General features: G+C 40.7%; 1 protein-coding gene across 4 annotated transcripts in view; it reads right to left on the bottom strand.

Moving 5' to 3' along the window:
* Window positions 1-25306, bottom strand: part of REC114 (REC114 meiotic recombination protein) — a 162947-nt gene that overhangs the window by 4001 nt on the left and 133640 nt on the right. For all 4 annotated transcript variants that reach the window (XM_073877328.1, XM_073877327.1, XM_025883782.2 and 1 more), the window contains 2 exons: window positions 11564-11647; window positions 4336-4548 (listed from right to left, as the gene is read on the bottom strand). In XM_073877328.1, coding sequence (XP_073733429.1) covers window positions 4336-4548; window positions 11564-11647 — 297 coding nt within the window. The remainder of the gene's footprint in view (window positions 1-4335; window positions 4549-11563; window positions 11648-25306) is intronic.

Below are 25306 nucleotides of genomic sequence, written 5' to 3'. Positions count from 1 at the left end.
TTCGGCTCGGGTCATGGTCCCAGGGTCCTGGGATCGAGCCCCACATCTGGTTTCCTGCTCGGCGGGAAGCCTGCTTCTCCCTCTCCCACTCCCCCTGCTGTGTTCCCTCTCTCGCTGTGTCTCTGTCAAATAAAATCTTCAAAAAAAAAAAAAGAACCTGCAGCCCAGTGAGACCCTAACAAGTAAAACAATGATTATAATGCAACCTAAGAGGTGCTGGAATGAAGGCAGGTATAAGACTTCAGGCTCTTGGTGGAGGGGGTGAGTCATAGGGGGGCTATATGCTAGGCAGGAAGTACATCTGCTCCAGAATCCATGCTATTTCAAAAGAATCTACAATGTGAAGGGGTTGTCTTGGGTAGAACACGGGCTGTGTTCCAAGCAAATAAAATCCGCACAATGTAGCAGGAGGCCTGGAGGCCCGAAAGGCTCAGAAGCCTGCTTCTACCTAAAAGCACTATTTCCAAAGCCCCACCCCCTCCTTCCTAGGTGCAGTCTGCAGGTCTGCTGAGGCTTAGGCCACCAGCATGTTCTGGCTGCCAGAAGTCAGAGGGTGCCATCTTTTGTCTCATCCTATGTGGAAGCTATCACTAGTCAGTAGGTACTCAGAGAAAAGTACATCTGGAAGCATCAAAAACAAAAGGCAGGGTGACAGAGAGGAAGGGAGGAAGGCACAAAGAGAAAAGAAAACTAGTCAAGAATACTAAAAATGAGCAAAAATGTTAAGGGACTCCAATGAACCCAGAAGTCCCTAGGCAAGCCCCCTTTCTCTGTTCAGTTTCCACACTTGTGAAAATAAGACTCTCATGCCTGGCATTTCTTCTGGTTCCGATATGTGATGCTTTGCTAGGATATGTACAGCCCACACCGTGTTCCTCAGACAACTGGGACAGACATCAACCAAATGTGTAGCGTAAACACTGAACAGCAGCCAACTGTGAGGGAAGTGCCTGGGGCTAGTAGGGTGGCTCGGGTTTAGACCATCCTCCACTCAGGTGTGTAGGCTTAGAAGGTTCTGTGCACACAGTAACTGGTTGCTTTCTTCTTCTGGACTTCTTCACCTGGGAACTACCATTCTCTTTCCTGTGCCCCTCTCTTCGGGCTGGACTGGGTTGCCTTAGAAGCCCTCAAGTTGAGAAACACTTGGTTAGGCCGCAATTAGCAAAATTACAAGGCTGAGGGAAAGTAAAAACAAAATGCTCTGGGAAATGACTCAAGAACTTGAAGTAGAAAGACATGGAATTATCTCGAACTGCAAAGAAGAGAACTATTTCAGACCAAAAAAAAAAAATACATACATATATATATATATATATATAGGTATTAGGGAGATGACACACCTGAATACAGGAGAGCAGCAAGATGACTAGAACTTGGCCACAGCTTGCAATTCTTTAAGATGGATTCTAAGGGAGCATGGTCCTACATTTCACAGCGGCAGCTATGGGCAAACCTGGGGATGTTTTGCCATTAGGAAGACTAGAATGTTCTAGGTAGTGCTTCACAATGTCTACACTGTGGCAAATTAACCCAGTGGTTTTACCTTGTCTTCTGCTCTGCAGCTTCAGACACTCCATCTATAATTATTATGGCCCCACTGACTCTGGAGTTCTGACCCTGGCTAACTAACCAGCACACACACTTGTTCATCTGCAAGGGAACACAGATCTGGGCGGGTCACAGTACTGGCAATGACTGTCATAATGAGGAACGTTATTCAGATGTTTGCCAGGTGTTGTACTACATCTGTGTGTGTGTACATATACATTTGTACATATATACATTTCCATCTCACCATGTTACAGATGAGGTTCAGGGACTCGCACAAGATCAAACAGCCACTAATAGGGTCAGGATTCAAACCCAGATCCGTTTTGATACCAAAGCCTGTGTGGTCTTTGCACAACATTGCACATCACACCAAACTACAGTTTGGAAAATCCCTGAATACAGAATCAAGAAAAGACATGGATAATTTCTAGCCACTCTGGAGATACTTCTACCTAGATACTTGGGACCAGCCTTCAAAATCAGAGAGCTAGAGCCTCCATCCACTGCTATAGCTCACAACCCTCAGCCTGTGTTTGCTACTCCATGCTATAGCCTCAGTTTATCTTCTTATATTAAGATAATTGTGTTGCCTGGTTAGGTTCTAGCCTGATGCATCTTCATTGCCTTTATAAGGCATTCCAGACCTACTTCCCAAATTCTAGGACCCTATTTGGTTCCTGTCCCATCCCATGCACTGGGTACCATAATGTGAATCTCATAACGGATCGATGTAACCTACAAAAGAAGATAATCTATTTAGGGGGCAAAGGATCATAAGCAATAAAGTACCTCGTAATAAACCACTCCATCCCATTTGTAGGGAAGTGATTCTTAATAGCGGGGAGCTGATGTGGCAAAATACCTGAAACTAGATCCAGGGTTTATAAGAAATGAAGCTTTAGCATGAAGACATCTTCACAAAAAAGATCAGACAGAAACAAATGAAGGGAAAAAATCCTAAAACAAAATCTTATTTGGCAAACTAAACACATTCAAGAGAAAATCAGTACTTGTCAAAGAAAAAGACCTTATGATAAATAATATAAATTTATGTTCACCCTAGATAAATTCTGAACCAGAAACTTGGTGGCAAAATAGCAACAACGAACCATCTCGGTCCAGTGGGTTTAAGGGCCCTGACAGGATGAAGGGACAGGAAGCCAGGTTTGGAAAATCATTTCTCAAAGTAGAAAATAAAAAACCCAGCTTGAAACTGGGATTTCACCTCAAGAGCAGAGGTAGATGCTTATGCTAACAGCATTTGAGATTAGGCCAAAGAAATGCCAGAATATGTCCTTCCAGGAGAAATTCTGTCACAATCATTCTCCAACTTATGATCACAAGACCCCTTTACACTTGGACAAATTAGTGAGGCCCTCAGAAAGACTCAGTTTTGGTTATATCTTTCTGGTATTTATATGTTAAAAATGAAAACATTAAAAATACTGAGTCATTTAAAATAAAGGAACCCATTATATGTTATTTAAAATGTTTTTATGAAAATAACTATTTCCTAAAACAAAAATGTCATGATTTTTCAAATCTCTGGAATGTCTAGCTTAATGGAAGATAGCTGACTCTCCTACTTCTGCATTCAGTCTGTTGCTTCGGATGAGGTACATGAAGAAAATCTGGCTTCACACGGGTATGTAGGTGGAAAAGGCAGAAGTAATCTTAAAATAGCCTTTTCAGGTAATGGTGGATATTCTTTGATAGGACATCAAAACTCAACAAGAGATAGGTTCTTAAAAGTTAGTTGTAACACAGAATCTGAAATCATAGCAATGAACTAGTTACACTCTGTCATATTAAAACCACTGGACTGTTGTGTACTTTGAGCAGCTCTCTATCCATGCATGATTTTGTAGCATCATGGATTGGTCACTTGGAAAATACTGGTTCACCGGACTATACAGATCTTCCAAAAGGTTGAAACTTTTTGTCATATAATTAGTTCTAAAAAAGAAACACACTCATGTTCATTAGTAGCACTATCAGAAAAGTCTTCCGGGTCAGGAAGCTGTGACAGTCCAGCAGCAGAAAGAAGTTTTCCAAGATTCCAGTCTTCACTGCAAAAGCTTATTTCATCATTGTTGATAAATACAATTAGTTGCTTTCCGAAAAGGACAGGCTCACTTCATTTGAGAAAATGCCCACCGAATACCCAAACCCGGGGAGCGGCAGTCTGTCCGCTGTTCCTGGGGCTAAGGGCGCTCCACGGGCGCTCTGCGAAGCCCGGGCTGACTCAGTGCGCAGTGCGGCTGCACAGGCACCTCCCCTGGAAAAAGCCGCCTTGTTTCCGAATACAGAGCGCGCGTGCATGTATTGTCCCCGCAAGTGACTGTTGAAGACAGTGCTGACTTCCTGCATGGTCTGATGTCACTGCCTTGATCTGTGCTAAGGTGACAGCAGCTTTGCTCACAGTTCTGTCAGGTTAATGCAAATACTGACACAATGAAAAAGGGCAAATAAGGTCATATTATTATAAAAACAAGGGTGACTTTACAGACCCCTGCAAAGGGTCTCAGGGAAGAGTCCATGGACCATCACGTGGAGGACCATGGTCTATAGTGACACCCCCAACATAGCCGGGACTCCTGGCTAGTCTAATTTCTAGGAGGATAAGTAGTTACAATGACAACCTTCAATTTAAGTAAGTCACTCAACATTAGGTACCTTTTAACCCATAAACCAGACAGACTCAACAAATTCCACTGTGATTTTGTCCCCCGGAAGCAAGACCTTGTCAGGTTTCTCATGAAGCCACCACACTCGCCTACTTACCCCCTGCTGCGGTGGCCCACGCTGTGCACAGCCCTTCCCTTGGCTTTCACCTGCCCTCAGCGGGCTGGGCCTTGGCCGGAGCTCCTGGCTGACTGCGTCGGGCACCTGGACAGTCACATACTGGGCCAGCTTCTGCACACAGCTGCAGCAGTGTTCCAGGGCCTGCTCCTTGGACCCTCCACTAAACTGCACCCGGAACATGCGACTCTTGTTCTATGGGACAAATCCAAAGTTAGCCTCGGCAACCCTCGTCATACACTTATTTACTGCGTGGGCTTCTAGTGAGGGCTTACTTTGCTTGCAGGGGAAGAGGTATGGATAAAGGAGCGATTCCTCTAGATTGTTAATGTGGGTAGAGAAAAGCCAGTAATTTCTTTCCTTTCCCCTTTGGGGAACCACTCCTACTAAATTCGTCTCCTTCAGGGAACTGACATCAGCAAAAATGGAAACGCCCATATCGTAAAGACCAGGAAAGTCACTACTGACTGCAGTAAAAGATCAGTGTTTTGTCTTACTTTGGAATAAAGATTTCATAGCGTCTAATTCCTTAGGTGGAAAATCAGCGCTGGCTCAAAAAAACTTTTCTAAACCTAAGTATATAAAAGAGCAAACCAGGGAGATGGCACATCAAACAAACCAGCGAAGTTGACCAACAAGATTGGGGAACAGGTGACAGGCAGATGCTAAGAGCGAGGGACTCTCACAGTGGTACTCTGCAGAGCTCTAGATCCTCTAGATCTGGAACGAAGCCAGCCTACCACACAAACCACATGTTGCTTCTCATTTGCTGTATGAGTTTTATCCCTTGGCAAATAAGCAAATGTGGGGGGAGATGCAGTTAACATTGTAAAAGTTTGGCAACTACATCAAACTTATTTGATTGTAAGTTTAAAAAGAGAACTATGTTGTAACAGTAACAACAAAAATAAACCCATTATTTTAGTAGAAGTAGCTTCTTATTTTGCCAGTCTGCTGCTCTGCCTAGTTATGAGGAATCGATACATACCAGACAGGTGGTATGTATGGTGTGCCTTTGTTCAGTTTCTTCTTTAAAGATATCCAGATGCTAACTTAGCACAGTGACAGTACTTTCCATTTATTAAATACATAAATCACTCTACTAATGGGAAAATGTTTTTAACCACAGCTAACAAAACCCTTTTAAGTTCCCACAGGCAAAATCCCTTGGTTTGCCTGTTCCCAATTTGCACTGTTTAAATTTTTAGATAAAGCCGTTAGGCAAAGCCACATATTTACATTACAGAAAACTCTGGGCATGTCTAAGTGATGAGGAGGTATCATGTTTAGAAGAACAGACACTTCTCCCTCTTTACTGCCACTGTTGGGCTCTCTTCATTTTGTAACTCATTTAATCTTTATCCTAAGATAACCCATTATCACTACCCCTAAAACAATGAAAAAATACGAAAAGGGAATACTCTAATATATACGTATCTTAGAACATATATACACACTTATCCATTGTGGGTTATATATTACATGGCTATGTTAGACTATACTACTATTTAGTAACCTAAGAATATAAAAATAGAAGTATAGTTCATTGTTCTTAATGACTGAAGAGTATTCCTTTATTTAATTGGCCCCCTACTGACAAAAGTTATTCACAGTCTTTTGTCCTCTTATAAACCACAAAGCTGTGGTAGGCATTCTCATACATACATCTTTGTGCATCAATTTGCCTGGTCAAAGGTCTTGTGTATTTTGGTACCTAATGCCAAACTGCTCCAGGCAAGACAGTATCAATTTACTCCTACTGATGGTCTATCTGTACCCGCCAACACTGGAGATTCTTACTCTTTTAAACTTTTTTTACTTACTCTACTAGGTTAACACAGATTTTTATTGTAGGATTTCAATTCTTTGATTACAAATAAGGTCGAATATTTCTCTTCCACTTATTGGTCATCTGTATTTTTTCTTTTCTGGATTGCCTATTCATCTCCGTAGCCATTTTTCTCTTGGATGAACAATCCCCAAATTGTCAAGAGTAATTGAAAGCTGATCTCCCCCAAGGAAGGAGAAAGAACTGGTAAGAGACCTATACATTCCATTTTTGGCAAGTCTATGAATCTGTGTGTGTGTGTGTGTGTGTGTGTGTGTGTGTGTGTGTGTGTATGAAATTGAGCTGCTTTCCTGTTTACAAGTAATTAGCTGTTTCCAACTTACCCTAGTTTAAACTCTATATGAAGACATCTATATTAGCTATTCCCATGCTGACTCTGTAATTATCTAATATTTGACAAGCAATCACATTAAAAATTGTACCTCGGAGCTGGATGAAAGGCTGTCTACAGAAACAGACAACTATTAAGTGTATCAGCAGGGCAAAGATCTCACACCAGTCATGTAGGTCTAGAGCTATCTATATGTGAGTATGCATAAGAAAGTCTGGACAGTTAGGGTTTCTTTAGAATGTAGTTCCAAGAATGACAGGGTAGGCTATATGCGTGATAGCCTAACTGAAGGCTTGCTCCAAGTTTGCTTCTGTAAAATTCTCAGATAGAATTTGAGCTTATCATCTGAAGCCAGAACTATCACCCCAATGCATGAAGACCCAAGATAAAACTGAGGTGCATCAGGAAAAATATGTGATAATGAGCTACACTGCCATCCCACATCCTCAATGCCAATGTGGCACCACAATGGAAAAGCTGCCACTGGGTTAACAAGAAGGACTCCTAGGTCAAAAATCTTGCTAAGAGGTATTCTTATGCCATAATTAAAAGGGAGAAAGGGCTCCTTGTGGTGAAATGAAAAGTTTTCAAGTATATGCCAACAGCCATGAACTGGCCTAAAAATACAGTCTATCATCTAAAGAGATTAGCTCAAAATTACTGTATTTTAAGTGATGGTTTACATGTTAGATTGTTCTCCCCCGTACTTCAGAACACTTAATTTCAAGTTATTACAACAAGCAGAAAACTCCCTTCACACAGATGCCTTGAGGAAACAAAAGTGAAGGATAAGGGCTTGCCTCTAGACACTGATCGTGTACTCACAAGAAAATCAGGCTCCACCTTCTGGGAGGCATCATGCCCAGTAAATTCTGACTCACAGGTGTGAACAGCATCTGCTTTTGGCAATTCTGAAGCTGCAGGCTCTCCAGCTGATGTCATACGGTACCGGCACACATGTGAGACGTGGGCCTGGTTAGCACCATGTGGGAGGGGAGCCAAGGAGACACAAGGCCTCAGCAATCTACTGGGTTTTCCTGCTGGTTTTGGATTCATTGCCCACATCTGTCTGTATGAAGCTTCCCATCACTACTAGGACCCCAACCGAAGCAATTTTTCCTACTGCTGGTAGAGAATTCCTCTGCCATAGAAAAGGGAGGAGAGGGGCATACAAAAAAAATGACTGAATCAGAGAAGGGGCTTTGACACGTTCTTTGACTCTTCACTTTGAAATCAAGCGTAGGCCAGACAAAATCATGAAAACATGATTCAGTGAGTTCCTGGGGGTAAAGAGGACAGTGGTTTATGTTTACTCTTTTAAACCAAAGTCTCTGCAGATAGGTAATTAAATGATGACTGTTAGCCGATTAACCTGGACCATTTTGATCAGAATTACTGAATAAAAGGAAGCCCAATTTGCAAATAGGCAGAACTTAATCTGCTTATTTCATCCAGAGAGAAAAGAAATATAATCTTTTATTTACCCACAGAATTTAAGCTATATTAAATTGCTGTTAACAGAATAAAAACTTTATTTCAAAATACTTCTTCCATTTGTCAACTTAAACAATGGTGTTTGTTACATAATACTTGGTTAACTAAAAGTTATCCAAGGCAAGAAACACCAAAAATACCCTTTTCCAGGTAAGGCAAAAAAAAAAGAATCTGTTGGTTCAATATTGTTATATCAGTAGATCACAAAAAGGAAAAAAAAACACGATCTTGAGAAGGTGTCAAAAATCTTTTGATAAATCAATATGTAATCCTGATAAAAGTATTAGTAAGTAAACTTTAACTGAATGAATACCTCCCTTACATGTTAAAGAATATCTGATCAACAGCTAGAAATGTTCTTAACGTCTAAACACTACTTCCCATCCCAGTCAACAAGAGGTCTAGGACGATGCTATAGCCATAAAATTAGTGTTCTGAAAGGTCCAGGTAATTCAGTAGGGTGAGAAAAGTAATAAGTATAAACTACTGGAAAAAAATAAAATTGTCAGTGTAGATTATAAAATCACTTTCCTAAGAATTAAAAAATTAACAAATCAGAGTTAATGTAAGTTTAGTGAGGAAGCCAAATTTCAATTAATTCAGAAAAAGTCTAATAATAAGCAGCTAGAAATACCTTTGGGATAAAGAATACCATTCACAGAACAGTGGGCAAAAGGTTCCTAACCTTAAATATTTCTAAAATCTATATATATGTACAATACTTATACACATATATACAAATTACACAAATTACATAAATACATATTTCTACATAGCATGTAGAATATATTTCTACATGTACATAACTGTAATCTCTATACATATTCTGTCTAAATACTTTGAAGAGGAAAATAAGTCAAAACCAGTAGGTAGGTGATTCAAAGAAGAAATATAGATGGCTAACAAATACACAAAAAATGTTCATTCTCATTAGTTACCAAAGAAATGCAAATTAAAGGAAGATGCTCATTTCTGCCAATCAGATTGGAAGCTAGCTTTAAAATTTAAATTATATCCCCCTATTGGAAAGAATTTGGATAAATGAGCATTCTTAAATTCACTAGTGCTACAGAAACAGGAGTGACCTATAGAGAGGGCAGATTTACAAAATAAATACACATACTTCCAGGACTCCTATCTCAAGAACCCTGTAAATAAATCCTTATGAAAATCAAAACATTTTTATAATAGTGAAAACTTGGGAATTAGCCGAATCATGTTGCATCCAAACAATAAAATGCTACGTAGCCATGAAGAATCACATTTTCAAAGACTAAGAAAGTCATGACTCAGGATCACATTCCTGATGTAATGTTACATGACAAGACAGCAGGAACAGAGCACTCTGTATAATACAATCCCAAATGTATAAATTATCTATATGGTACACACTGTTCATTGCCATGAGCAGATACATACGAGAGGCTGGGAAAGCCAAACACTCATTTTGCTAATGTTAGTAAATTGGGACTGGCCACATTACACTGTTCTGGTCCATGAGACATAAGAAGACCTATTCTAGGGGTTGTGGAAAGTAGAAAGAAGCCTTATAGGAAAGTTTATGCTTTCTTTATGAAAGGAACGAAGAAGCTGGTTTTCCTCGAATAGAAATTCAGTCAAGCTACACAGCCATTTTGTAAATGTGAGGGAGAGGCCAGGGGAATTGCAAAGATGTTGACCCTGGCACTGTGAAACTGCTGAGCCAATGCTAGCAACTGCCTGTTTCTAGATTTGTTATTTAGTGAAAAAAATAAACCCCTAATTTTGGGGGCCATTATGCCTGGATTTTCTGTCACACGCATGTGAATGCTATCCTAAATGAAAGAATATATATGTCAAGTAACAACTTCAAATGTTAATAATGATTAGTTTTGAGTGGTCAAATTGCTTGGTTTTTATTTTGCTCTTTATAGTTAAAATTTTAAGAGTAATATGTATCAGGAAAAAGTTAAAACTCAGGTATCAGACATATGGCATAGTGTAACTTTTAAAAGACATATATAATTGACTCTAGAGTGAGAGGTGAGGGGTGCTGACCCCCACGCAGTTGAAAGTCCAAGTATGACTTATGACTCCCCCAAAACTTAGCTACTAGTAGCCTACTATTGACAGGAAGCCTTACCCATGAAACGAACAGTCGATCAACACACTTTGTATGTTACATGTATTATATACTGTATTCTTACAATGAAGTAAGCTAGAGAAAAGAGAATGTTAAGAAAATCATAAGGAAGAGCAAATACATTTACAGTGCTGTACAGTACTTATCAAAAAAAAAAAAATCTGTGTATCAGCAGACCTGCAAGTTCAAACTCGTGTTGTTCTGGCATGACGCGGGCCAGGGCCGGGAGTCAGAAAATCAGTGGGTGGCCCAGCTTGCTGACAACGAGTTATAACCTGGCCTAGTGGTGGAAGTCGAATTCCATTCCCTCATACATAAAATGAAAATAGGAGCTCCCGAAAATGTGCAACAGGGTTTTTGAGTATGTGCTGCAGACCCCTTTGGCAGTCTGGTGAAGCCAGCGGACCACTTCTCAAAACAATGTTTTTAATCACATAAAATACATTAGATTATAAGGGAAACCAATTATCCTAAAGTAGTCTACTACAATATTAAAACTCTAATTTGTGAACTAAGTATATATGCAACATACGCAATAAAAAGATCTAACAGCGGGTCTAATGACCACCATAATTCTGAGGCAGCAATGAGCATGGCCGACACTGAAGTTCTCGGAAACTGTGATGTGGTATGAAATTAGCTGACTTCTATTGGTGCAAAGGTCTAATACGACTGTGTCTGATGCCCACATTCATAACTGAAGGAAATGATAAATTTCAATTAGAGGTCAGTGAAAATCCATGGTCCCCTGAATTCTTAAAGGTCCCTTTGGAGGAGTGAACCCCAGGCTAAGACCTTTCCCTTAGATGCCCTATTAGGTGCTCTTCCAACTCTCAGTCTATGAGTCCATGAAAAATTAGGATCTTTCACCTAAATTTCAATATTATCTACTCAATGAATGTTAACAGATTGGTTTTTTATAGTTATTTCGGAAAGAAAATAATCCAGGTGATTAGTCTGTATGTGTCTTTGATGAGGGTCATTCTTTATGCTTAATGCTGCTAGAAAGCAAATAAAGGGACATTTTTTTAATATTAAAGAGGGAAAATGAAAAGACATACTCAGTAAAGCATTCAAAAATAGTAAGCCAAACAATGACGTGCCCCACGTCCCCCCAGCATGTGCCTGGGGAGTGGAGAATGGTTGGGCCGCTCCGTCGGATCAAAGCCTTGGCTCCCTTGGCTCCTCAGCAACACCCTCTGGCTCACTGGGCCCCTGCCTCCCTGTAGCCCGGGGCGCACGGTCTGCTCAGAGTGCAAACCTTTCTTAAACATACAGAATCAGGCCGGTTCCATTTTACCTGCAAGAAGCAGCACCACCACCCCCCCGTGCCCCGCCCCCGCCGTGCACACTTAGAATATGAAAAGGGTTTGGTCGTTGGCTGCTTAAAACAGTTGGCCACAAGGTCTCTTGCCTTTATTGTTGTTCCAAACAACAGACAATCCATGCGTCTCACAATCTTCAACCAGTTCTTGCTACCGATGAGTGAAAACCCTTCCTGAAATAAAACAATTAAGCACAATTAGCTATAGAAGCAAAAAGGGACATTAAGAATAGCTCTGGTGCAGCTGCCTCCTATTAGAAAGTTGTACATTTATTCTGAAACTTAGCACAGTAGAAATGGCTCAATTTTACCCACTGTCAAAGATGACCCTTCCAGTAAGTCCCCGAGCCGAGTGCTCTTCCCACCTGATCCACAGTAAGAGTCTCAGCTTTTATTGCTTGATCTTTTCATATTGAAAATCAATAAAATATTAAAGATAGTAAAGGTCCACAGTCATAGTTGCTATAAAATACATTTCTAGGATTTGCCAAAATACTAGCTTGTATTCCTGAAAGGTAAGGGTTTCCAATGTACTAATTTATTAGCTTATCTGACACATCTCTAACTACACAGCGAGAGTTCTCTTCATGAGAATCTTATTTTCAGATTCCTATGAATGGAAAAATTGAAGCAACTTGTTCTTGGATGCTGAATGTCTTTCTTCATCTCAGTCTGAAAAAAAAAAAAAAAACCCAAAAAAGGCAAAGAGGGCAGTAGAGGGCACACTAGTCTCAGAAGAGAGACAGCAGTTAGATCCTAATGGTAAAAGAGGAACTTTTTTCTGTAGCTTATTAATAATAAAGTAAATAGAATTGACTGTTTTAACAACTGTGTTCACTCATAAGCTCCAATTATGTTGTCACTGGATTTCCTCGGTTAGGAAGCCCGTTAAGTGACAATGTGTTCAGCATTCAGTAAAACTGATCCCGGGAACAGAACAACTGGCCGTATGCAAATCCTGCCTGCCCCCTGGTGGGCTCCCTTGTCTCCCCTGTACTGTTCTGGAGCCGAGCCACAGCCAGGGGAGGCTGCTGGAGGGATCTGGGAAGAATCGGGAAAAACTCCAACAATTAGAAAACAGAAGAAAATGTCGTCCCTTATAAATACAAACCCTCATGGCGTCTCTCTTCCTAAATCTGTATACACAGAAACCACAACTTCCAGAGAAATTTAGAGCCTGGGAAAACTGGGTGTTAATTCCTCAGCATTTTCATTTAAAAAAGAAAGAAAGAGTCACTTCTAAAATGCTGATTCTAAGAGTTTCATCATTAATAGTAAGGGGTTTTTTTTTAATGAAAAAAGAAGTTAGGCAAACCATCTGTGATTTCTTCTTAAAACTCTCAGAATTAGCAAAAAGAAATGCATTCACTATTACATCCCAAACATGTATGTAGTGTAAAATGGCAGTATACAAAGACCCTGGCACTCACACACATTGCTGGTGGAAGCACAAACTGGTACAACTCTTTTTTTTTTTTTTTTTAAGTAGGCTCCCTGCTGGGCTTGAACCCACACCCAATGCGGGTCTTGAACCCACAACCCTGAGATCAAGACCTGAGCGGAAATCAAGAGTCAGATGCTTAACCGACTGAGCCACCCAGGTGCCCCCAAACTGGTACAACTCCTATGGAGGATAATTTGGCAGGATCAACATTACAAATGCAATACTCTTTAACCTGGCAACTCCCATCCTGGGAATTCACTTCACGGATCCACCTGCACATGTGCGAAGTGATGCAACGACAGGGTTAAGGATTTCTCTATTTTTAATAGTAAAAGACTGGAAACAACTCAAGCATACATCAACAGTGGACTGGTTAAATAAAATACGGTACTCTTTACAACAGTATCCAACTGTAAGAAATATTAAATGTTGTTCAGGAGAAATATAATTTGAGCCACATATGTAATTTTCAATTTTCTAATAGCCACATTTTAAAAATAAAAAGCAGTTGGTAAAATCTTAATATTTAACTTCTATGTCAGAAACATTGTTATTTCAACATGTAAACACTGTAAAACATTAAGGTAGTATCAAAACAGAGAATGTAAACTAAGTCTCTGACCCCCACCTACACCACATCTCAATTTGGACACTATTTTTGATGGTTCAAGTGAAATGTCATTCCACCAAAACAATGACATTTAATGGGAACATAAGTTACACTGCTGCCATTTTAAAATCTAACTTTAAGTTAAATTTAAACTTCTGGTTTTTAGTCCCCCAGCCACATTTCGAGTGCCCAACAGCCATGCATGACCGGCCCATTGCTACCTTCTCAGACAGGGCGGGGTTCTGTATTGATCTCCATGGTATATTGTTCCACAAAAAGCAAGCTACAGAGCAATGTCCATAATATGCCACCTTCTGTATAAGAAAGGGAGGAAACATGCAATGTATATACTTATTATTTGCTTGTATTTACATTAAAAAGAAACTGGAAAGATTAGTACACATGAGACTAAAAAAAAAATAGCTATCTGTAGGGAGTGGGAGGAACAGTGCAGATGGAGGCAGGGGCTGGAGGAAGATTTTTTACTCTGTCTTTTTATGTTGCTTTGAGTTTTGAACCACATAAGCCTGTTCCACATACATATGGGAATCTCTGTGAAAACAAGGGTACCCATTCCACTATGGCAAAAACTCAAGGAAGACGTGGAAGTGGAACCTAAAGAAATGGTAAGTCCATGGGAACTCTGTACTATCCTTACAACCTTTCTTGCATATCCGAAACTATTCTAGAATAAAAAGTTGATTAAAAAAGGAAAGAAATGAATGGCTCTTGGCCCTGGTCGGATCTCACCTCTTCCTGTCTCTAGTCCAGCTTGGGCTCTACAGGACATCTCCACTGGACAGCTCCACAGATCTCTCTGTGTGCTCATGCCCGGCTGCATCCAGACAGCTGTCCTCCACAAACACTGTCGCTCCTACGCGGTGCTGCCTCAGTGATTGGCGTCACGCACACTCACCCGACACCCAAGTGATCACCAGGCATCATGCTCAACTCCTCCTTTCCTCACTCCTCCCTCAACACCATGAAATCATGAAATCTTCAAGTCTCAGAGATCCCACGCCCAAACAGCTTCTCCACCTGACCATTCTCCCCACGTACACGGCCACTGCTACAACAGACCCCCGCCATTTGTCCCCAGAATCCCTGCACTATCCTTGGAACTGGCCCCCCTTCCTCCAGGCCTAATTTCTCCATCCATCTGTGCTACCACCAGAGCAGCCTTTATAAAACAAAAATGGGATGAAGTCATTCCCTTTCGATGCCACCACCTCATCATCTCTCCCTCACCTCCTGTAAGAAACACCTGCGGGATAGAGTTCAAATTCCCTGATGCATATAAATTTCTCACATTTGGCTTCTCTGCCTTTCATGCATGATTATTTCCTTCGACTCTCATACAAATGCTGTATTAGAGCTTTATGAAACTCCTGCAGTTCTGCAAACGTGCCATGCTCCTCACACCTGGATTTTGTTGTACAGCCCATTCCTGAAATGGCTTCCTTTTTCACTGATTTTTGAAAACCCAGCTTTATCTCAACCATTCCCTACAAGACAAAGTTGGCTGACCTCTCAGAATTCTGTGCTCTCACAGATCTTGTACTTATCTCCTAACTGGCTACATTTCATAGAGTGAGGAAGAATCCCTGGGCAGGCAAGGCAGGTTCTAGAATGTGTCTTATTACCCCCCTGGAAGCCCCAGCAACTAGCACAATGTTTAGCAAATGCTACTGGATCTGTCCCAGCAGCCATTCCATTTAGGACTCTGTGCAGTGGCCACAAGGATAAAGGTATGGCCTCCTTCCTGACAGCATCTCTCTCTCTCTCTCTCTCTCTAAGATTATATTTATTTATTTGACAGAGAGCAAGAGAGCACAAGCAGGGGGAGCGGCAGAGGGAGAAGTAGGCTCCCTGCTCAGCAGGGAGTCCAATGAGGAGCTCGATGTGGGCTCAATCCTAGGCCCCTGGGATCATGACCCCAGCCAAAGGCAGAGGCTTCACCGACTGAGCCCCCCAGGCGCCCCTGACAGCATCTTATTTGAGCCATGTTAGGGCTCTTCCTCATCAATTTGTCCAAACCATTTTGCCTTAGAACTCTGTATATCTCTTCTCTCTGCCTCTTTCCCAGACATTTTTGCCTAATTAACCTCCAATCACTGTTCATTTCATTCCTAATCTCACTTGGGTCATCCTATTAGACTTCCCCGCAGCGCTCACAGCATCCGTCACAGTCATGTAACTGCAGTGTTGTTTGCTTTACATCTGTTTTCCCCTTGACTGTAAGCCCTATGCAGGCAGGGGCTATGTTCGTTTTGCTCACTACTGTATATATACCACCTATTATAGTGTTTGACACTAGCAGATGCTTCAATAAGTTTTCAGTGAATGAAAGAATGAAGCTCTTTATTAAAATTAACAGAGTATTTCATGGTAGTACTTCTTGGGAACACTGAGACCCATACATTTATTACCTGTCCAGTGATGCAGAACATCTTACTTTTATTTGACTTTTTCCAATTTTGTTGAAGATTCAGAAAGAGCTTTTTCATCCTAATGTTTTGGGATTTAGTAAAGAAGCCTCTGTACCTAACCACTTGTCATTAATATATTCTGAGATTTTAGTAACTCATCTCCCTGTCTCTGAAAATCCACTTCTTTGAATCTCCTTTAAGGCTTTCCCATCTGGTGAAGTTGGGTTAGCTCAACTGATGGCTCCTTAAGCAGCCTCTGCTGACTGTCTCAGATAGTGAAGCAGCCCTGTTCTGTACACCTACAGCACACAGTACAAGCTGCTACTAAAGACTCACTTACCATCCCTGAGCTCCTACTATGGCCAAGGACTGTGCTACACGTTAAAAAAAAAAAGACACAGGAGCTGCCCAAGGGCAGGGAAGAATCCATCAGAATCACCCAGGAGCTCTCCGCCTCGTGCTCAGGATACTGTTCCCTCACCTGGTCAAAGATCACTGCTGCTGACAAGAGTCTGCCATATCTCTTCAAAGTGCGGGGATGGAAAATGGGAATTAACAGTATGCGGTAGAAAGGGGAAAAGAGGGACACCCTGGAAAATACCAAATTTGCCATCAATCCAGAGAATAGGAGCCAAGAAGTTATGTCTTGGATAGAGGCATGTGGAAGCTAAGGGGAGAGAGACTTTCAAGTAGCAAATAGTCGAGGGTCTCAGGTGATGCACAGGGATGGAGTGCAAATAAGACCTATAAAGTGCACAGAATCAGCAGGTGGGAGGTGCTAGACACTACCACGTCTGTGTATGCGTCTGTCATTCTACCTCACTCTCCTCCTACATCCCACTTTATTGCAAACTCCATGACAGCAAGAACTGTGTTGCATCCATCTTTGTACCTTGCATGTCTGTTGAATAAAAAAAGGAGTGCCACAGCAACTTCTTTCATGATGCATCTCTCTAAAGGCAAAGGCAACAAAAGCAAAAATGAACTTTTGGGACTTCATCAAGATAAAAAGCTTTTGCACAGCAAAGGAAACAGTCAACAAAAATAAGAGGCAATCCACGGAATGGGAGAATATATTTGCAAATGACATTTCGGACAAAGGGCTGGTATCTAAGATCTATAAAGAACTTCTCAAACTCAATACCCCAAAAACAAATAATCCAGTCAAGAAATGGGCAGAAGACATGAACAGACACTTCTCCAAAGAAGACATACAAATGGCTAACAGACACATGAAAAGGTGTTCAAAATCACTAGCCATCAGGGAAATTCAAATCAAAACCACAATGAGATACCACCTCACACCAGTTAGAATGGCAAAAATTAACAAGGCAGGAAACAACAAGTGTTGGCGTGGATGTGGAGAAAGGGGAACCCTCTTACACTGTTGGTGGGAATGCAAGCAGGTACAGCCACTCTGGAAAACAGTATGGAGGTTCCTCAAGACGTTAAAAATAGAGCTACCCTGCGACCCACCAATTGCACTACTAGGTATTTACCGCAAAGATACAGATGTAGAGAAAAGAAGGGGCATATGCACCCCAATGTTCATAGCAGCAATGTCCACAATAGCCAAACTGTGGAAGGAGCCGAGATGCCCTTCAACAGATGAATGGATAAAGAAGATGTGGTCCATATATACAGTGGAATATTACTCAGCCATCCAAAAGGATGAATACCCACCATTTGCACTGACATGGACGGAACTGCAAGGAATTATGCTAAGTGAAATAAGTCAAGCAGAGAAAGACAATTATCATTTGGTCACTCATATGTGGAACATAAGGAATAGAATGGAGGACCATAGGGGAGGGGAGGGAAAACTGAAGGGGAAGAAATCAGAGAGGGAGAAAAACCATGAGAGACTCTGGACTCCAGGAAACAAACTGAGGGTTACAGAAGGGAGGAGGAAAGGGGGAGGGGTAACTGGGTGATGGGTATTAAGGAGAGCACGTGTTGTGATGAGAACTGGGTGTTATACGCAACTAATGAGTCACTGAACACGACATCAAAAACTTATGTACTATATGCTGGCTAACATAGATAGATAGATAGATAGATAGATAGATAGATAGATAGATAGATAGGCAGAGTGCCAATTTCTGACCCCCACCCCACCATGTCCTCTGATCACACTGTGGCCCATCCCCTCCTGCTGTCCAGCTCCACACAGTCTCCCTGAGGTGCAGTGGCACAAATGCCACACGATTCCAAGGGGCCCCACACGACACTTTCATATATATATAAACAGAGCCACAAGCTTTGGTTTTCAAGTATTGTAAATTACAAAGTTCATTTCTAGATTTTAGCTATCCACATTCTCCTTGGCCTCTGTTATTACAAATAATTAACAGTTACCAGAAAGGAAGCCATCAAAAGAAGGGGGGAAAGGACCTAAATAAATGGATGCAGAGATTAGAGGTAGACAATTTGATATCTAAGAATGGTGAAAAAAAAATTGCCTTACTCTCACCCTAACCAAGCTGTTTCCCTTGCTGCCGATTTGATCACTGAACTAGTTTCTTTAGTGCTTCAGACACCTCTCAGGTGTGAGCAGGCAAGCCAGGAGGGCATCACAGGGGTTGTTGGCGTTTAGCTAGGCAAATAAGCTTTCAAACCATGCCAGATAGGATAAGTGCGTGAAGAAACAAAGAATTTTGCTTTTATGGAAATAACAATTAAAAAATGCTCACACCTGCTACAAATACCCTGATTCAGAGGAAAACAGCAGAGGAGAATATGGTTACAAAAATAACTCAGTGACTAACCATTAGACAACCCACCCAGTCCCCAAGCCCAGAACATTCAAAGGGCTTCTTGATGAATGTGAGGTATTCAGGTGCCAGCTGATTTATTTAAAAACTAGATCCTGTCTTAAGTTTCAGGGTTGTGTTTCTGACTCACTTTCCCTGGAGCTCAGGGTTTGTGAGGTTCAAATTACACTGAAAGTAAGAAAAAATATCCATGATAAAAGAGCTGCTACAGAATATGAAGATAACAATGTGCACAGAGAAGAAAGCAAGCAAAAGAACTGGGATTTTTAAAAATTAAATTTTCAATAATCATAACCAATTGTTATTAAGCAAAAAGATAAAAAACATAGCTGGTTTGGGGTGCCTGGGTGGCTCAGTTGGTTAAGCATATGACTTTGGCTCAGGTCATGATCTCAGGGTCCTGGGATGGAGCCCTGAGTCAAGCCCCCGAGTCGAGCCCCCCAACCCCAATCGGGCTCCGCGCTCAGTGGGTTGTCTGCTTCTCCCTCTCCTTCAGCCCTTCCCCCTGCTTATGTTCTTGCTCTCTCTCTCTCAGATAATTAACAATCTTTAAAAAAAAAAAAACAGCTGGTTTGAGGATTACATTTTTAAAATTATTTTTAAATTCAAATATAATTAACATATAGTGTTACATTCGTTTTAGGTATGCAATATGATTCAACAATTCTAGACATTACTCGGTGCCCATCAAGATAAAGTGTACTCTTCAAAGATAAACTCAAAATGGATGAAAGACCTCAATGTGAGACAGGAATCCATCAAAACCCTAGAGGAGAACATAGGCAGTAACCTCTTTGACACTGGCCACAGCAACTTCTTTCAAGATACATCTCCAAAGGCAAGTGAAACAAAAGCAAAAGTGAACTTTTGGGACTTAATCAAAATAAAAAGCTTCTGCACAGCAAAGGAAACAGTCAACAAAACAAAGAGGCAACCCACAGAATGGGAGAAGATATTTGCAAATGACACTACAGACAAAGGGCTGATACCCAAGATCTATAAAGAACTTCTCAAACTCAACACCCAAAAAAACAAGTCAAAAAATGGACAGAAGACATGAACAGACACTTCTCCAAAGAAGACATACAAATGGCTAACAGACACATGAAAAAATGTTCATTATCATTAGCCATCAGGGAAATTCGAATCAAAACCCCATTGAGATACCTACCACCTTACACCAGTTAGAATGGCAAAAATTGACAAGGCAAGAAACAAGTGTTGGAGAGGTTGTGGAGAAAGGGGAACCCTCTTACACTGTTGGTGGGAATGTAAGTTGGTACAGCCACTTTGGAAAACAGTGTGGAGGTTCCTCAAAAAATTAAAAATAGAGCTACCCTATGACCCAGCAACTGCCCTATTAGGTGTTTACCCCAAAGACACAGATGTAGTGAAAAGAAGGGCCATATGCATCCCAATGTTCATAGCAGCAATGTCCAAAATAGCCAAACTGTGAAAGAGTTGAGATGCCCTTCAACAGACAAATGGATAAAGAAGATGTGGTACATATCTACAATGGAATATTACTCAGCCATCAGAACGGATGAATACCCAACTTTCACATCAACATGGATGGGACTGGAGGAGATTATGCTAAGTGAAATAAGTCAAGCAGAGAAAGTCAATTATCCTATGGTTTCACTTATTTGTAGAACATAAGGAATAGCATGGAGGACATTAGGAGAAGGAAGGGAAAAATGAAGGGGGGGAATCGGAGGGAGAGATGAACCATGAGAGACTATGGACTCTGAGAAACAAACTGAGGGTTTTAGAGGGTAGGGGGGTGGGGGGATGGGTTAGCCCGGCGATGGGTATTGAGGAGGGTAGGTATCGCATGGAGCACTGGGTGTTATACTCAAACAATGAATCAAGGAATACTACATCAAAAACTAATGATGTACTGTATGGTGACTAACATAGTAAAATAAAATTAAATTAAAAAAAAGATAAAGTGTACTCTTAATCCCCTTAATCTGTTTCACCCATCCCCCACCCACCTCCCCTTTGGTGACCATCAGTTTCTGCTCCATATTTAAGAGTGTGTTTTTGCCTTTTGTTTTGTTTCTTAGTGGAAACATGAGTGTTTCTTAGTTTCACTTATATGTTTCTTATGTGGAAACATATGAGTGAAAGTATATGGTATCTGTCTTTCTCTGACTTACTTATTTCACTTAGCATTATAACCTCTAGGTCCATCCATGTTGCAAATGGCAAGATCTCATTTTTCTTTATGGCTGAATAAGACTCCATTGTATATACACACCCCATCTTCTTTATCCACTCATCAGTCAATGGACATCTGGACTGTTTCCATAATTTGGCTATTGTAAATAATGCTGCAATAAGCATAACCTGCATTTATCTTTTCAAATTACTGTTTTCGTATTCTTTGGGTAAATACCCAGTAGAGGACTTAGTGGGTTTTATATTAATTCTATTTTTAATTTTTTGATAAATCTCTATACTGTCTTCTGTAGTGGCTACACTAGTTTGCATTCCCACCATCAGTGCACGAGGGTTCCTTTTTCTCCACATCCTCACCAATACTTGTTTCCTGTTTTATTTTAGCCATTCTGATAGGTATAAGGTGATGTCTCCTTGTGCTTTTGATTTGCATTTCCCTCATGATGAATGATGTTGAGCATCTTTTCATGTGTCTTTTGGCCATCTATACATCTTCTTTGGAGAAATGTCTGTTCATGTCTTCTACCCATTTTTAATTGGATTATTTGGGTTTTCTGGTGTTGAGTTGTATAAGTTCCTTATATATTTTGCATACTAACCCCTTATCAGTTTATCATTCCAAATATCTTCTCCCATTCTGTAGGCTGCCTTTTAGTTTTGTTGATTGTTTCCTTCACTGCACAGAAGCTTTTTATTTTGATGTAGTCCCAATAGTTTAATTTTGCTTTTGTTTCCATGGATGCAGAAAAACAGTTATAGCCAATGTCAGAAAAATTACTGCCTTTGCTCTCTTTTAGGATTTTTATGGCTTCAGGTCTCACATTCAGGTCTTTAATCCGTTTCGAGTTTATTGCTGTGTATTGGTCCAGTTACATTCTTTTGCATGTAGCTCTCCAGTTTTCCTAACACCATTTGTTAGACAGATGGTCTTTTTCCCAATGCATATTCTTGCCTTTGTCCTAGATTAACTGACCATAAAAGCATGGGTTTATTTCTGGGCTCTATAGTCTATACCATTGATCTGTGTCTATTTTTGTGCCAGTATCACACTGTTTCAATTACTATAGCTTTTGTAGTGTATCTTGAAATCTGGGACTGTGATACCTCCAGCTTTGTTCTTGTTCAAGATTGCTTTGGCTCTCTCGGGCCTTTTATGGCTCCATACAAATTAGGATTATTCGTTCTAGTTCTGTGAAAAATGCTGTTGGTATTTTGATAGGGATTGCATTAAATGTGTAGATTGCTTCGGATAGTATAGACATTTTAATAATATTTTTTTTCTCCCGATCCAGAGCATAGAATATCTTTCCATTTGTCTGTGTCACCTTCAATACCTTTCATCGATGTTCTATAGTTGTCAGAGTACAGGTCTTTCACCTCTTTGGTTAATTTTATTCCTAGGCAGTTTATTATCTTTGGTGCAATTGTAAATGGAATTGTTTTTTAGTTTCTCTTTCTGCTGCTTCATTATTAGTGTATAGAAATGCAGTGAAGTTCTGTATATTGATTTTGTATCCTGCAAACTTACTGAGTTCATTTATCAGTTCTAGTAGTTTTTTGGTGGAGTCTTTAGGGTTATCTACAGATAGTGTCATGTCATCTGTAAATAGTGATAGTTTTACTTCATCCTTATCAATGTGGATGCCTTTTATTCCTTTTCTTGTCTGACTGCTGTGGCCAGGACTTCTAGTACTATGTCAAATAAAAACAGTGAGAGTGGACATCCCTGTCTTGTTCCTGAACTTAAGAGAACAGCTCTCAGTTTTTTATCACTGAGTATGTTAGCTGTGAATTTTTCATAGATGGCCTTTATTATGTTGAGGTAAGTTCCGTCTAAAACTACTTTGTTGAGAGCTTTTGTCATGAACGGATGTTGTACTTTGTCAAATGCCTTTTCTTCATCTTTTGAAATGATCATATGGTTTTTGTCCTTTCTCTTGTTGATATGATGCATATAGATTGATTTGCAAATACTGAACCACCCTTGCATTCTAGGAATAAATCCCACTTTCACTTTGAATCTGCAGTTGTCTTTTAAGTCTGAAATAAGTCTCTTATAGACAACATACAGATGGGTCTTGCTTTTTTATCCATTCCGTTACCCTTTATCTTTTGATTGGAGCATTTAGTTCATTTACATTCAAGGTAATTTATTGATAGGTGCATATTTATTGCCATTCTGTTACTTGTTTTATAGTTGTTTTTGTAATTTTTCTCTGTTCCTTTCTTCTCTTACCCTCTTCTCTCACAGTTTGCTGCTTTTCTTTAGTGATATATTTGTATTCCTTTCTCTGTATTTTTTGCCTATTACTGGTTTTTTATTTGAAATTACCATTAGATTTATATGTAACATCTTATGCATATAGCAGTCTATATTAAGTTGATAGTTAAGTTTGAACCCATTCTAAAAGCACTTAATTTTTATTCCTCTCCCCCCTCAAAACCCCACATTTTAGGTATATAGTGTCATACTTTATGTCCTTTTATTTTGTGAATTTCCTAAATTTTTTTGGCATACTTAATTTTACTGCTTTTGTGCATCCTCCTTTTTTTACTCCTGCTTATGGTCTTTCCTTTCGATTCAAAGAATCTCCTTTACCATATCTTGTAAGGCTGGTTTAGTGGCGATGAATTCCTTTAACTTTTATTTTTCTGGAAACTCTTTACTTCTCTTTCTATTCTAAATGATAGCATTGCTGAGTAGAGATTCTTGGTTGCATTTTTTTTTTCTTTTAGCACTTTGACTATATCATGCCACTCCCTTCTGGCCTGCAAAGCTGTTGAAAAATCAGCTGATAGCTTTATGGGGTTATCCCCTGTATGTAACTGTCTTCTTTCTCTTGCTGCTTTTAAAATTCTCTATCACTACTTTCTGCCATTTTAATTACTATGTGTCTTGGTGTGGACCTCCCTCGGTTGATTTTGCTGGGGGCTCTCTATGCCTCATGGATCTAGAGTTCTGTTTCCATTCCCAGATTTAAGAAGTTTTCAGCTATTATTTCTTCAAATAAATCTTCTGCCCCATTTTCTCTCTTTTCTCCTGATGGCATCCCTATAATGTAAATGTTATTATGCTTGATGGTGTCACTGAGTTCTTTTAGTCTCTTTTTTCTTATTGTTCTTTTGTCTTTCTCTTGTTCAGCTTGACTGCTTTCCATTACTCTATGCTCCAGGCTGCTGACCCACTCTGCCTCCCCCAGGCTACTATCCATTTCCTCTCATGTAGTTTTAATTTCGGTTATTGAGTTCTTCATCTCTGACTGGTTCTTTTTTAGGTCTTATATCTCTTTGTTGTGGATCTCACGGAGGTCTTCCAGTCTTTTCTCAAGTCCAGTGAGAATCTTTACGATCATTAAGTTCTCTACCAGGCATAGGACTTATCTCCATTTTGTTTTGCTCTCTTGCTGCGCTTCTGTCCTATTCTTTCACTTGGGACGTATTCCTCTGTCTCCTCATTTTGCCTAACGCTTGTTTCTATGTGTTAGGAAAGCCAGCTATGTTTTCTGCTTTTTTTTTTTTAGATTTTTTTATTTATTTGACAGAGAGAGAGACAGAGAGAGAGGGAACACAAGCAGGGGGAGTGGGAGAGGGAGAAGCAGACTCCCCACGGAGCAGGGAGCCCGATGCGGGGCTCGAACCCAGGACCCTGGGACCATGACCTGAGCCGAAGGCAGATGCGCAACCGACTGAGCCACCCGGGCATCACTTCTGCTCTTGAAAGTAGTGGCCTTGGGGGCCTGGCTGTCTTAGTCAGTGAAGTGTGAATCCCTTCATCTTGGGGTTATGAGTTTGAGCCCCATGTTGGGTGTAGATATTAAAATCTTTTTTTTTTTTTTTAAGAAAGAAAGAACCTAGTGGCCTTATGAAGAAGAGGTCCTATAGCGCCCTGCGGTGCAATGTTCCCTGTTTACCAGAACCTGGCACTTCAGGGGTGCCTCCTATGTGTGTTGCATGTGCCCTACTGTTATGGCTAAGCTGCTGCTTTTGACTTCAGTCCAGTCATCTGCAATGGCCAATCGGGGGATGCCTTGGGCTTGAGTTAGGTCAGACCAGGCATCTTTCAGAGGCGCTCTCTCTATGTTGTCCCCTGAGAAGCTTTCACTGGTGGGCAGAGCTTGTAGTCAGACATCTGCCCCCAGCATACCGCTGGGGCCATTTTTAAACTGGTGTGTACTGTATGTTGCTTATCTTCCCCTCTCTCCAGGGCAGGAGTCACTTTGGAATGGTGTTAGTCCCTGTCAGGGCTGCTTGCACACTGCCCTGCTTGTGACACCATTCTGGATGGACTTCTGCCAAGGACAGGTTGGAGGAAGCAGGCCTGCAGAAGAGCAAGGGGGCAGGACATGCTATTAGCAAACTATGTGGAGAGTGTTCAGGCTGCACTGGTTCCCA

Source organism: Callorhinus ursinus, unplaced genomic scaffold, assembly GCF_003265705.2.
Source record: "Callorhinus ursinus isolate GAN/ISIS: 27379988/994484 unplaced genomic scaffold, GSC_fseal_2.0 scaffold25, whole genome shotgun sequence".
Lineage (NCBI taxonomy): Eukaryota > Metazoa > Chordata > Mammalia > Carnivora > Otariidae > Callorhinus > Callorhinus ursinus.
Note: the sequence above shows the minus strand (reverse complement) of the source record. Positions and strands in the feature narration are given on the sequence as shown.